Source organism: Oncorhynchus mykiss, chromosome 26 (assembly GCF_013265735.2).
Source record: "Oncorhynchus mykiss isolate Arlee chromosome 26, USDA_OmykA_1.1, whole genome shotgun sequence".
NCBI classification, from domain to species: domain Eukaryota; kingdom Metazoa; phylum Chordata; class Actinopteri; order Salmoniformes; family Salmonidae; genus Oncorhynchus; species Oncorhynchus mykiss.
Window position 1 is genome coordinate 16,961,550 of NC_048590.1, and position 14,528 is coordinate 16,976,077.

The following is a 14,528-nucleotide window of genomic DNA, read 5'->3' on the forward strand; positions in this document are numbered from 1 at the left end:
CTGATAAGACTGTTTGGATTCTGTGGACTGATATAGGGTACATACACCCCCCCCCCCCCCCCCCCTCATTTGGGTGGTGAAGCATTCTTGATACACACGGGAAACTGTTGAACGTGAAAACCCCAGCAGCGTTACAGTTCTTGACACTAACCGGTTCGCCTGGCACCTACTACCATACCCCGTTCAAAGGCACTTAAATATTTTGTCTTTCCCATTCACTCTCTGGTACACATACACGATCCATGTTTCAATATCTCAAGACTTAAAAATCCGTCTTCAACTTGTCTCCTCTCCTTCATCTACACTGATTGACGTGGATTTAACAAGTGACATCAATAAGGGATCATAGCTTTCACCTGGTCAGTCTATGTCATTAAAAGAGTTCTTAATGTTTTGTATACTCAGTGTATGTGTGAAATTAGTTTTGGTTTAGGTTCAGTTTCGAGGCAAGTATCGGGGTGATTATCAGCTGGGCACTGCACTTTCAACTGTCGGAAGGGGAAGAGGCAATGGGGGAAAACCATTCAAAAAATAACATCTCCTAAAACTGGTTATAACTCCAGTTCTGTTTGTGATACTAAGCTTCTAACACCGACAGTGTGTTATATATACTTATTTAGGAAATATCAAGAACAGAGGGCATGTAATGAAAGATTAATACATGTTTTAAATTCAGTCAAAATGACTGCTTTAGCAGTTCTAGTGTTAAAGAGCAGATGAAATGTATCCTGGAAATGCTCTTGTAACACCAGGTGAATCTATCTTTTGTGACGTCCCCACAATGTTTTCACCAGACTGTTCCAACAACCTAATGAAACATTCTGGGAACATTTAAAGAGCACATTAAATGTCTTACAGGAGCGTTCTTGCAACATCAGGCAAATGTTTTATACAAACATGCTATGATCATCAACAAGAATGGACCGTTTTTGTGTTATGAGAACATTTGCCGCGACCTAACGAATGCTCTGAGAACTTTCACTGAACCAATTTTGGCTTGCTGGGGAAACATTACTGGTACATTGTGGTAACACATTACCTGGAAACCTAATGAATGTTTCTCTCTGAATGTTTTTGAGACCTTTATCATCCTAATGTTAGATAAAAACCCTAACTCGAACTTAATTGGAATCTTCAATGATGTTCTGGGAAGGTTCCCAGAAAATGTGTTTTTCTAGGAAGCAAACCATGAAAATGAGCCACACAATTGGAATGGTGTCTTCTCATCAGTTACAGTAAAATGTTATCATGTATGAATCATGTGAAGCATTAGCAATAAAGTATTTTTGTATTTGTACATAACGATGCCCAGCCCTTATGTTCACTGCAAAAATCACTGCAGTTCTATAACAGTCACGCCCAGTGGCTTATTGGCAAAGTCATCAATAACTACATTTATTGATTAAACCTATAGCTGACCTCAGCATCAGCACTGCAAAGCTGAAAAAACATTGAAGTCAGTGAAGTGTCTGCCTCTTACTTTCTGTTGAAATGAATGCCTTTGGTCAGGTCTTACACATGACTAAACAAGAACTGAAGACTGGAATTAAATCAAAAGTAGCCACTTTTGTCTACTATATCGCCTGTGTTTAATTTTCTAAAGGCCATAATAGTTTTTAGGTTGAAGAATGAGGTTGTTCTGGATGAGCATCCCTGAGAGATTTGGGGACAACGATTTCCAACCTGTGACACAATCCCCCACAAAAAAGTCTAGACTTGAGACTGAAATTGAACAGTCGAGAGGACCAACTGGACAATATATTCAAACTATTTGCTATTGGAAGCATTAAACTCAGCGGGGAGGATTGAGCCCTTTTCTAGCCACTGTCATTATTCTATCTGACAGAGCTTAAAAAATGACAGGTCTGAGGGATCAAATCTCGCATTTATGAAATGGTAATAGGAGGCACTGTGGCAGAAATGTCAACTGACATTTCTCGACCGGGCCCTCCAAACAAAAACCGAAAGGTCAGCCTATGTCCCCGTAAATGCCAATGATTATTACATGAATTCTTAGATACACTTAAAAAGGTCAATTCTTCCAATTAGAATGGGATTATAATGTGTAGTTGTGTGTAAGCGTATAGTTTACTTTATGTGATAGACCTGTGGATTTTCTTCACTGCTTTCACTTACATTTTATTGTAGATGGTTTATGATACCAGAGCTTGTAGTCTTGTCCAGGTCTCCTTTATCTCAATAGGTCTTCATGGATTGCATAAGGATTCATTTATATATTTAACACCATATACTGATTTATGTATACTACTTTCCAAGGAATTTGGCAATGCAGCATAGATCGAACTTAAATTTCAACAATATCTCAGAAAAGGTTTGACATCGGATAATGTACTTTTTGGTTGTGGAAACGGATGCAACACATGACAAATTAGATGTATTTTTGGAAAGGGGCTTATTCACTTCGGGGATGTGACAACAGTGTAAATAATGTGTGGCATGTCAATGACAATAGGAGTTGACAAGACAGCACAAACAGATCTGGAACCTGCAACTTATCTGTCCAAAGCTGTACACATCATGAAACCAAAGGAAACCTTCCAGGGTGGTAACAGAATAATGCACGTTGCACTGACTACAGTATAAGAGGGGAAAGCAATTGTGCAAAAGCCTGTGAGTCCTCTGTGTACTGGCCATCCCTTCCATTGGGAACTTACTAATCGCAGACTCAATTAAGCCAAGTGGCCCCAGATAGGATCTTCTTTTCAGGGTGGACTGGAGCACCTGTTTACTCCTGGTCTGGTACCATAATAAAGCAGCCCCTTTCACTTTGCGCTTACCTTGAAAATTAAATCCTTTTTCCCGTACCGCAGCTCTTTCAGTTGAGCCTGGATTTTTTTGGACTGCAAGTAGAAGATAAGAAAATAAGTGTTAGCTTATTCAAATTGTGAAATTGGTTTTAGATCACGTAGAAGGATTTCGCCGGATGCAGCGGAGCACACCTTTGTGCGTGTTACTTGGGCAAAGCTCCGGCTCAAAGGAGGGACCTACAGAGAGCAAGAACATGTAAAATCTCCCATTCAGTGAACTGCAAAGCCCACACAATTATTCAGTCATGCACTGGCTACTTACCCACTGTCTAAAGCCCTATTCCCACTCCCACTCCACACAACCTCTACCACACATGCAGTTCCCTGGTAGCACCCCTCCCTTCTCATCTCGATGGCGACACACACTCACACATACAGGCACACACAGAGCTCAGACAGTCTGCAAAATACATGGCTTTCCCTGGCCTCCGACTTTAACTGCAGCACACGTGTGCACAAACACACACGGTGCCCAGCTATCCCTGCCATTACACTACTATTGTTACGCATCGGTAAGCTCATGGAAGCACATGGGGGTTGGTTCCCTGATGCTGGAGATTACAGTCAGTCCTCTTGGGGCCTTTGCACTAATAAGAGTTTAACAGGTGTTTTCGTCCTCCGGGAAAGTAACTTCTTTAAACAAAAGGTGGATAGCGTGAAAGGGCAGAAAGCCCTATTTTAAAAGAATACATAAAAAGCACAAGTTTAAAAGACGACATAAAAAGGTGAGAGTGAAATGAGGTAAGGGACAGATCAAATTTTACTGGGGGGAGGTGTGGTCCAAAATAGTGAAACTTTTATTTTTGCTTTGGGGGCACAGGGAAGGGTAATGCATTTTTTTCCCCCTGGTTTACTTTTACTCTTCTGCTCATATTTTCCCTATAAACAATGGCTTGACTTACTTTTGATATTACCCTAATAAAGATTAGATACGTTTGTGAAGGTTTGGTATGGTGTGGCTATTATTCAGCTTAAACTACTGCAGGCCTATGATATGAATATCATATAGTGAACACCTAAGCCTATTGCCCTTTGCATGCAATGCCCTCATACATTTAGTGCTAAAATCTTTGAGAACTGAACAGTGAGGTGGACAACTATTGTTTTAGGAAAGTAGCCTAAACCCCTCCCAAAATATAGGAGATAAAGTTTTGCATATGCTACACAGTAATTTTGTAATTTTGGCTGTTTTTATAGGACACGTAAATGTGGCTCATTTGGCCAACATCCCTTGTTTAGTGATGCTTCTGGCTGCGCCAGGTTGGATCTGAATGCATATGGACGTCCATTACATTTCTCAAATGTGTGTCCGGCGACAAATTTTCCTAAAGGAAATTCTGAAAAGGCATATTGTTTTCATGAAGATTTTAGAATATTCACATGAAAATCTGTCGCCAATTAGATGGAAACGTAGCCATAGACACCCTAAAGACTCTGGTAAGTGTGCAAGTCCAGCGTCACTTTGATTATGACTGCACTTCATGGTTCACCAGCAGCCCCAAACATCTAAGCTACCAGCCAAACAAGCTTGTAAGAAATGTACTCTCCCCTCATACTCATCTGGAGGTTGAGCATTTTCTTCATCTCTATCTCCGTAATGTGTCTATCTATGTAATTGTATATGTATTTATGTATAGAATAGGGACCACAATAAGTCCCCGACTGTATTGTGCAATTCCGGTCACTTAAAAAAATATTTTGAGTATACAGTTAGAAGTTTAAATACACTTAGGTTGGAATCATTCAAACTCGTTTTTTAACCACTACACAAACTATAGTTTTGGCAAGTCGGTTAGGACATCTACTTTGTGAATGACACAAGTCACTTTTCCAACAATTGTTTACAGACAGATTATTTCACTTATAACTCACTGTATCACAATTCCAGTTGGTCAGAAGTTTACATACACTAAGTTGACTGTGCCTTTTAACAGCAAGGAAAATTCCAGACAATGATGTCATGGCTTTACAAGCTTCTGATAGGCTAATTGACATAATTTGAGTCAATTGGAGGTGAACCTGTGGATGTATTTCAAGGCCTACCTTCAAACTCAGTGCCTCTTTGCTTGACATCATGGGGAAATCAAAAGAAATCAGCCAAGACCTCAGGAAAAAGATTGTAGACCTCCACAAGTCTGGTTCATCCTTGGGAGCAATTTCCAAATGCCTGAACGCAAGTATAAACACCATTGGACCACGCAGCCGTCATACCACTCAGGAAGGAGATGCGTTCTGTCTCCTAGAGATGAACGTACTTTGGTGCAAAAAGTGCAAATCAATCCCAGAACAACAGCAAAGGACTATATCTATATCCACAGTAAAACGAGTCCTATATCGACATAACCTGAAAGGCCCCTCAGCAAGGAAGAAGCCACTGCTCCATAACCGCCATAAAAAAGCCAAACTACGGTTTGCAACTGCGCGTGGGGACAAAGATCGCACATTTTGGTGAAATGTCCTCTGGTCTGATGAAACAAAAATAGAACTGTTTGGCCATAATGACCATCGTTTTGTTTGGAGGAAAAAAGGGGAGGCTTGCAAGCCGAAGAACACCATCCCAACCGTGAAGCACGGGGGTGGCAGCATCATGTTGTGGGGGTGCTTTGCAGCAGGAGGGACTGGTGCACTTCACAAAATAGATGGCATCCTGAGGTAAGAAAATTATGTGGATATATTGAAGCAACATCTCAAGACATCAGTCAGGAAGTTTAAGATTGGTCGCAAATGGGTCTTCCAAATGGACAATGACCCCAAGCATACTTCCAAAGTTCTGGAAAAATGGCGTAAGGACAACAAAGTCAAGGTATTGGAGTGGCTATCACAAAACCCTGACCTCAATCCTATACAAATTTTGCGGGTAGAACTGAAAAAGCGTGTGCGAGCAAGGAGGCCTACAAACCTGACTCAGTTACACCAGCTCTGTCAAGAGGAAATGGGCCAAAATTCAACTAGCTTATTGTAGGAAGGTTGTGGAAGGCTATCCGAAATGTTTGACCCAAGTTAACCAATTTAAAGGCAATGCTACCAAATACTAATTGAGTGTATGTAAACTTCTGACCCACTTGGAATGTGATGAAATAAATAAAAGCTGAAATAAATAATGAATCTCTATTATTATGTGACATTTCACATTCTTAAAATAAAGTGGTGATCCTAACTGACCTAAGACAGGGAATTTTTATTAGGATTAAATGTTAGGAATTGTGAAAAACTGAGTTTAAATGTATTTGGCTAAGGTGTATGTAAACTTCCGACTTCAACTGTATGTGTATTTTTTTAAATGACAATTAAAATCAATCACTCAATCAATCCAAACTGTATAGCGGAAAATTGACGAATGCAAAGAGACATCTGTTACAAAACACCAAAATGTCTAAAATACTGGGTAAGCCTACAAGGTAGGGAGGGATGTATTTTCTGTTTGTCGAGATTTACATTTATTGTGGTGTTGAAAATTGAAGTGCCCAAAGTCAGTATGCTTTGTTTGTTGGTTGTGTGGTACATTAGCACAGAAACCTGTTGATGGAAAATTCGTTGCCTATATTTTATATAATTATCAAAATCAAAATCTTATCAAAATCTTGAAAATCTGATTTCCCCCTTGCTGATCATTGTCTGCAGCCGGATGTGATCGTAGTGTAATGAAACAGGCAGGGAGAGTGAGCTCGTCTGTGGTGGTCGAAATATCAAACTTCTGGCCCTCCGTGGCATCGAATGTGCCACAAAATCATGCTGATGTGGCAAAGTTGATATCCATGTCTATAAACACAGGGTTGCAGTTACTGTTATTTATTATCATAAACATTATTTTGAGTTAATTCTATGAGTGGGGAGGAATTAAAATTTATTTGACAGTACAAGTGGAGGGTAGTGTGAAAATATGTTTTACTTTGGGTAGAGGGGTGCAATTTCTTCTTATGACGCCTCGAGTTGGACCAGTTACCCCCCCCCTCCCCCCCTCCTAGTAAATTTCGATCTGTCCCTTAGCGTTTCATGTTTTGTCAGTTTGTTTCAACTAGTATAAACTGGGCACTGAATGTCAAAAATGAGTTGAAATGGTAACCCAAGCACAGTTAACTTTTCATCGGTCTTAGACTTGAGTGATTGTTATTAACAACCAATGTTGTTAATCCATTTTGTAACATGGCCCGCGGCCTTGTGAATGTTGACCTGTTTAAAGGTCTTGCTCACATTGGTTACGGGGAGCGTGATCACACAGTCGTCCTGAACAGCTGGTGCTCTCATGCATGCTTCAGTGTTGCTTGCCTTGAAGCGAGCATAAAATTAATTTAGCCCGTCTAGAAGGCTTGCGTCACTGGGCAATGCTCAGCTGATTTTCCCTTGCACAGAGCCCTGGCCTCAACTTCATCGAACACCTTTGGGATGAATTGGAGCGCCGTGCCCGACCTCACTAATGCTTTTGTGGCTGAATGGAAGCAAGTCCCCACGGCAATGTTCCAACATCCAGTGGAAAGCCTTCCCAGAAGAGTGGAAGCAGTTATAGCAGCAAAAGTGGACCAACTCCATATTAATGCCCATAATTTTGGAATGAGATGTTCGCCAAGCAGGTGTCCACATACTTTTGGTCATGTAGTGTACGATCAGCTGATTGGCCATTGAAAGTGTCCATTGACAGCAGGATAAAGATGATAGGAAGTGTACCGGTCAAGCTTTGAAGGGTTTTGGTTTCTCTTCAGTGAGTACGTTACTGAGGAAAGAAGTATATATGTCACACCTCCCTCAAATGACTGGAGAAGCTGCTGGGACTTGAAAAGACATTCACTTTTTGAAAAGACAAAAATACACACAGGGAAAAGCCTAATTGCACACAACATATTGTGTTGCTTATCGTCGGCGTCCTCGAAAAACCTTGTATGTCCATATTTGCCTATTTTTATCCTTTTTACATAGACTGAAAGTAATCATTCCCCTCCATATGCTGTGAAAGTTTCATGACTTTAGGACCAATCAAAGCAATTCCAAAATATCACACTGCTTTTTCAATTGCTGAAAAGTTAACTGTTTCGGGGTACAAAGTTATCCAAGGCGCCGCTGGTTGTTTTGGCTGGGTAGGCTGTTCTAAGGGGCTTGTGTGCAGGAGAGATTCAGCCACTTGGGATACTATTAAAGTTAAACAAAAAGTGATTATTCATTATTAAAAGCTAAAGGTTTTTGCCAGCTTTCATGACAAGCACTCTTATGAAGGCTGCAATGCCAAAAATATATTTAAAAAAATAATATATGCATGATCAGAGTAAATGCATGTAAAGTGAGGGACAGTCTAATCAATGAAGACTTGGGCCCCAATTCAATCCAACTGAGTTATGACCTTTTTTTATTTTTTTAAAACCTGTTCATCGGTGTGATTGAAAGGGCTTACCTCTTCTGCATGGACATCACACAGTTTGTTGCCAGATAGCAGTTTATTTTTCAAGCTCTTGTTCTGCAAAAAAATAAACAAATAAAAAGGTGGTATTAGTTAAGGGTTGATGAGAGAAAATCATTGATAACATTTAGTAATGGCTTGCACTGCTTTTCTGTTTCATCCGCAGTGACAAATGTAATTACATTAGACGCTCATACAAGCCAGTTTCGATTCATCAGGCCTAAGTATTGACTACAGAACACATTTACAACAGCAAATGCATTCATCAATGATCTAATTAGCTAATCCAGAGCCTATTCTTCAACCACTCTCTGTTTAACACATGCAGTACGAGAGTAACACGAATCAACATTGACTAATCACTCATGAACATGAAGCAATAGAAACGACTGACAGCATGAGACATATACAGGTGCACTATTGTACAACATTGTTCCTTCACGCACACAGATTCATCAGAACAACATGTGCAGGGACACAACTCAGAGCAGTGGTGCTGACTGACTGGCATGCAGTAAGAGGTAAGAGGTGGCCTTACAAAGAACACGTTTTCTATACCAGGGAATAGCCCTCTTCCTTAGAATTGTTACATATGTTGGTCATAGAAATATAAAACATGTTGGTTCCAATTTTGGTTTTGGGAAACTGGTCAGAATTGAAGAAATTATGGATGGCTCTAAATACAGGGAATTCTTGCTGGAAACCTGTTTCAGTCTTCCAGAAATTTGAGACTGGGACAGAGGTTCACCTTCCAGCAGGACAATGACCATACTGCTAAAGCAATTTAAGGGGAAACCTTTAAATGTCTTGGAATGGCCTAGTCAAAGCCCAGACTTCAATCCAATTGAGAATCTGTGGTATCATAAAGATAGCTGTACACCAGCGGAACCTATCCAAGTTGAAGGAGCTGGAGCAGTTTTGCCTTGAAGAATGGGCAAAAATCCCAGTGGCTAGATGTGCCAAGCGTATAGAGACATACCCCAAGAGACTTGCAGCTGTAATTGCTGCAAAAGGTGGCTCTACAAAGTATTGACTTTGTGGGGTGAATAGTTATGCATGCTCAAGTTTTTTTTTTTTTTTCTTGTTTGTTTCACAATAAAACATATTTTGTATCTTCACAGTGGTAGGCATGTTGTGTAAATCAAATGATACAACCCCCCCCCCCCCCCCAAAAAAAAAAATGTTAATTCCAGGTTCTAAGGCAACAAAATAGGAAAAATGCCAAGAGGGGTGAATACTTTCGCAAGCCACTGTATCACTTTTTCATTTATTTTACTATCTCTCTCCCGCTTTTCTATTTCTCTCTATGAAACACACACACACACACACTCTCTTACACACAGAGTTAATGAGGTGGAATGACAGCGCTATGTGATTCAATGAGCTAGAATTGGCCGGGATTCCAGTATAGACACTTACGCCTCCTCTCCTCTCTAAAGAAAGGGTACTGTGGCTGGGAGAAATGGCAGCTGTCATACAAGGTGACGTGTGCCTGCCTGAGAACAGACCCACAGTGAAATTTTGATCCAGTAGAGCTCATATGTCATGGAGTATTATGCTAAATGAGATCCAGTGAACTGCAAATGTCATAATATATTATGAACCAAGTGTTGCCAATATTGGGAACCATGCATGAACTTTATAATAAAAAAGTGTGCGAGACATTACTGATTATGATCATACTTTCCTCTATATTTATTGTTCGCACTTACGCAAACAATAGCATTTTATTTGTATGTATCCTTTTTTTCCTCGCTGTATTAATAAAAATAATACATATTTTTGTTTGACCTTTTAAGCTGTTCAGTGTGCTTATGTATTGGTCATCAAGCAAGCAATGCAGCATGACTATTGTAAAGCACAACTAAGACATAACATTAATAAGTTCAGATTATTCTGACAATTTTGTGAATGGAGGGGTAGATAGAGGACCACCTTATTTTCTTCCTCTTCAGTATATTAAAGGGATACTTCAGGATTTAGGCAAGGAGGCCCTTTATCTACTTCCACAGAGTAAGATGAACTTGCTGATACCACTTTTATGTCTCTGTGTACAGTTTGAAGGAAGTTGCTCACTAGCGTTAGCTCAATGACTGGAAGTCTATGGTAAGTGCTAGCATGCTAGTCGATACCATAGACTTCCAGTCATTGCACTAACGCTAGTTAGCATTGGCATGGAAAACTACCTCTAACTTCCTTCATACTGGATGCAGAGACTTGAAAATGGTATCCATGAGTTCTGACTCTCTGGAAGTAGATAAAGGGCTTCATTGCCAAAATGCAAAAGTATCCCTTTAAGGTTTCATACACAATATGACAAATTCTGTGATCAGATTTGACATTTGGACTTATATATTATAATTCGCTACAACAACAAAGTTTGAAGGTCAGGGAATCCAGGCTAATCAGCAAAAAAATGCTGCGGAAATGCCTCAAGCTATCTCTTTCGAACTTGTTAAAGTTGCAGGTGCAGATGCTCGCTAGAGGATGATTGGACGAGACACGTGTCACCCTCATCTAAACGGTCACCAATAAAAGCATCTGGCAGACCATACTAAACTTCCATTTACCCCTCAGGACTCTTCATACACTGTTTCCGCCTGTCAGAGTGATGTCCTTCACACTCGCTGCAAAGAGTTTGAGCAGCTTATGGATCAGCTGTCTCCTACAGAAGCTCCACTCTTAGACCACACTTCCGCTTTGATATGACAGTCGCTGTGTCGATCACTCAATCATTCTCTAGCCTTAATCCTAAAATGCACATCCTCAGCCCTAAAAGTCAATTATAGAAGATGAGTTTACAGCGAATTGCAGCCATACAGATTTTCTGGTGACATGATCGATTGAAACGGATCCTTGGAAGGGCTGATGTGAAAAGAGCATGGTTTGTAAATGACTGCAACAAAGAGTTATCTGCAAATGCAAATGACCGCATCACACTCACGGACACCATATTTGAATTCCGTTGCAGTGAACAATCGATCCAAACTCGAGTCGGAGTTTAAAAAAGAAGAACAAGAATAAGATCAAGAACAAGACCTCTACGGGCTAATATTTTATTCAAAAAGGAAAAACATGTAGCTTAGCTGAGGTCTGATTCTAATTGGAGAGGAAAGCGTCAAACCTTTTAAGGGAATTCAAGGTCTTTACAAAGAGCTCATCAGAGCACCGGATCAAGTAGAAACTCAGACGTCATTGTAAATAATAATTTGTTCTTAACTGACTTGCCTAGTTAAATAAAGGTTAAATAAAATACATGTAAAAAAAATCTGAGTGTCCTGTTTTATACTCTTAACAGATCGCTTAACAAATCAAATTCTCGGAGAGAAATATAAAATGGTCGCACTTTACACTAAGGGGTGGTTTCCCGGACACAGACTAAGCCTAAAACGCACATTTATTGGATAATCTATTGATGCTTTTTAGTGCATGCTTAATCTGCATCTGGGAAACCACCACCTTGTGTGCAAAAAAAAAAATGTAAATACAGTATAGTTACAGCGTACCAATTACTATTACTATTACCAATTGAAATGTATATGGCGATACATAGTTTGCCACAAAAAAAATCTTTAATTAGAGGAAAAGCTGATGGCCTTCAATGCCAGACCTTTCTAGCTACAGTATCAACATGGGCCCTGCCTACAAAGTGTCCCTGATATTGAAGAAAAACAAGGCTCAAGATTAATCAGCATCTGCAAGGCCCCATATTACTCATTAATATGGTAATAGGGACAGATGCTCAAGCCAGGGTGGCCCACTATCTACTCTCCTGTTTGCATATTGATCTCAAGCTCCTTGCTAATTGAATAAGGTACTGGCGATAATAAGGGAATAAAAATAGTAGCCACAACCCAGTTCAAGTTGAAGTCAGAAGAATACATATACCTTAGCCAAATACATGTAAACTCAGTTTTTCACAATTCCTGATATTTAATCCTAGTAAAACCCTGTCTTTGGTCAGTTAGGATCACCCCTTTATTTTAAGAATGTGAAATGTCAGAATAATAGTAGAGAAAATGATTTATTTGAGCTTTCGTTTCTTTCATCACATTCCCAGTGGGTCAGAAGTTTACATACACTCAATTAGTATTTGGTAGCATTGCCTTTAAATTGGTCAACTTGGGTCAAACATTTCGGGTAGCCTTCCACAAGCTTCCCACAACAAGTTGGGTGAATTTTGGCCCATTCCTCCTGACAGAGCTGGTGTAACTGAGTCAGGTTTGTAGGCCTCCTTGCTCGCACATGCTTTTTCAGTTCTGCCTACAAATGTTCTATAGGATTGAGGTCAGGGCTTTGTGATGGCCACTCCAAAACTTGACTTTGATGTCCTTAAGCCATTTTTCCACAACTTTGGAAGTATGCTTAGGGTCATTGTCCATTTGGAAGACCCATTTGTGAACAAGCTTTAACTTCCTGACTGATGTCTTGAGATGTTGCTTCAATATATCCACATACTTTTCCTACCTATTGATGCCATCTATTTTGTGAAGTTCAGCAAAGCACCCCCAAAACATGATGCTGCCATCCCCATGCTTCACGGTTGGGATGGTGTTCTTTGGCTTGCAAGTGTCCCCCTTTTTCCTCCAAACATAATGAGGGTCATTATGGCCAAACAGTTATATTTTTGTTTCATCAGACCATAGGACATTGCTCCAAAAAGTACAATCTTTGTCCCCCATGTGCAGTCGCAAACTGTAGTCTGGCTTTTTTATGGCGGTTTTGGAGCAGTAGCTTCTTCCTTGCTGAGGGGCCTTTCAGGTTAGGTCTCGTTTTACTGTGGATATAGATACTTTTGCACCTGTTTGCTCCAGCATCTTCACAAGGTCCTTTGCTGTTGTTCTGGGATTGATTTGCACTTTTTGCACCAAAGTACGTTCATCTCTAGGAGACCGAACGCGTCTCCTTCCTGAGCGGTATGACGGCTGCGCGGCCCAATGGTGTTTATACTTGCGTACTATTGTTTGTACAGATGAACGTGGTACCTTCAGGCATTTGTATATTGCTCCCAAGGATGAACCAGACTTGTGGAGGTCTACAAATTTGTTTCTGAGGTCTTGGCTGATTTCCCCATGGTGTCAAGCAAAGAGGCACCGAGTTTGAAGGTAGGCCTTGAAATACATCTACAGGTACACCTCCAATTGACTCAAATGATGTCAATTAGCCTATCAGAAGCTTGTAAAGCCACAGTCAACTTAGTGTATGTAAACTTCTTACCCACTGGAAATGTGATACAGTGAATTATAAGTGAAATAATCAGTCTGCAAAAATTGTTGGGAAAATGACTTGTGTCATGCACAAAGTAGATACCGACTTGCCAAAACTATAGTTTGTTAACAAAAAATGTGTGGAGTGGTTGAAAAACTAGTTTTGATGACTCCAATCTAAGTGTATGTAAACTTCCGACTTCAACTGTATATATGCAGATGACATTTCATTAATTATAAAAGGACAGGAAGGATATATCTCTGTTCTGTACTGAATTTTTTAAATTTTTTTTAATAATTCTGGAATTTCCCCAGACATCCTAATAAGACAGGAACTTCTGTTATTATCCGGTTATTTTAGAGATCCATTTATTTAAGCCTTTTGAAAGTCAATGCCAATGGTTTGTCACAACGAGATTACAATGTATCTGAAATCTAAGAAAACGACTTCCATCTAGCCTCAATGGTATTGCAGAGTGTAGTAAAAACAATAAGAGTGGACAAATTACATATGTTTTGTGATGGGATATGACAAAATTAGGATACCACTCTGACTTACACAGTAGGAATGCACAACAGATGAACCCTCTGTATCTAGTGAAAAAAGAGACCCAAAGATGTTGAGATATTTTTCATGACACAGGATATAGCCAAGACTTGAAATGTCAAAGCTACAGCCGTCAAAGTAGTTCTCAGACGCCACTATCCACTACTGATGACCCCTCTGTATCAAGCTACAACGACACTCAAATCTGGAGAGATAGATCTGGCACAGGAAAAAGCCAAGACTTCAAATGTCAACACTATAGCGACCAACTGATAGGGAAGCGCTGGCTCTACATAATGTACTTCCAAAGTGTTCACAGAGCCCATTTCCAGTGCTTCTGACTGCCAGCAGAAATCTCAGAGGTTCTGCCCAAACACAACTTCAATGAACTGTGTAAAACATTTTCAATTGTAACTCTCCCAAAGACCCATGTTTATTTTGAGCTTGATTTAAGTACAATTCAACTCCCTCCTACATAGGTCATGCTACTGGAAGCCTTTGTTGGCATAATGATTGGTGTGATTCTGTGCCTTGCAAGTATTTTTAAAGACGCGATTGAG

General features: G+C 40.0%; 1 protein-coding gene across 4 annotated transcripts in view; it reads right to left on the reverse strand.

Annotated features, from left to right (window-relative positions):
* Positions 1 to 14,528, reverse strand: part of LOC110506306 (leucine zipper protein 2) — a 163,130-nt gene that overhangs the window by 36,309 nt on the left and 112,293 nt on the right. For all 4 annotated transcript variants that reach the window (XM_036963551.1, XM_021585797.2, XM_021585796.2 and 1 more), the window contains exons 6-7: positions 8,209 to 8,271; positions 2,799 to 2,861 (exon numbers count right to left, since the gene is read on the reverse strand). In XM_036963551.1, the coding sequence (XP_036819446.1) occupies positions 2,799 to 2,861; positions 8,209 to 8,271 (126 nt within the window). The remainder of the gene's footprint in view (positions 1 to 2,798; positions 2,862 to 8,208; positions 8,272 to 14,528) is intronic.